Here is a 696-nt window from a genome sequence, read left to right on the forward strand (position 1 = left end):
GAGTATATCTATATTTTAACTTGCTTGCTAGCAAATAACTATAAGAGTGAAGCCTCCATTAGCACATACAAAAATATAAATAGATGAATTAATAAATTCCACAATCTCCCATTTTCAAAACTAAGAAAAAATAAAGACCCTCACTTCAAAAAGTTAACAATTAAAATCTATTTCCCAATGGATTTCATACAATAAATATAACACAAGTTATAAAAGTACACATATTTTATATCTATCAATATGATATATATCACTACTGTCACAATTATGTGTACAGACAGTGAGCTGCAATGACAAATCTTTAGCTCTTACAGCACCTGAAATCTGGCAAAATTCAAAATATTCTTTCATGAACTTTCCATACCATGCACTTATATATCTTTATATCTTTTTTAATGTTAAAAAAAGTAAATCAATAGGTATATAATGATACAACAGTGATCTTTCACTTATTTAAGTTAACATTTAGTTACTTTACCTCATTTGTCTGGTAAGATGATTGACTGTAATCATTGGTGATAAACCTTCAATAAATCTGTTATAATTCCTTTCCAGCTCCCTGTGGTACTCCCTCATGTCAGAGCCAATCAGTGTTTTGTTACGCCGTAATGCATCTTGACATCTGGAAGAATAAATTGCAAGAAAACATTGACTATGCCATTTTTTGGGTCATTTTGAAGTTCTTGTAAATAAATA

The 696-nt window shown here is 29.3% G+C and overlaps 1 protein-coding gene across 1 annotated transcript in view; it reads right to left on the reverse strand.

The window, feature by feature from the left end:
- LOC119581951 (dedicator of cytokinesis protein 7-like) overlaps positions 1-696 on the reverse strand; it is a gene marked incomplete in the record, with an annotated part of 118380 nt that overhangs the window by 1629 nt on the left and 116055 nt on the right. The window contains 1 exon segment of the mRNA XM_037930132.1: positions 479-622. Within this exon segment, the coding sequence (XP_037786060.1) occupies positions 479-622 (144 nt within the window).

The sequence above is a fragment of the Penaeus monodon genome, chromosome 15, assembly GCF_015228065.2.
Source record: "Penaeus monodon isolate SGIC_2016 chromosome 15, NSTDA_Pmon_1, whole genome shotgun sequence".
In the NCBI taxonomy this organism is placed as follows: domain Eukaryota; kingdom Metazoa; phylum Arthropoda; class Malacostraca; order Decapoda; family Penaeidae; genus Penaeus; species Penaeus monodon.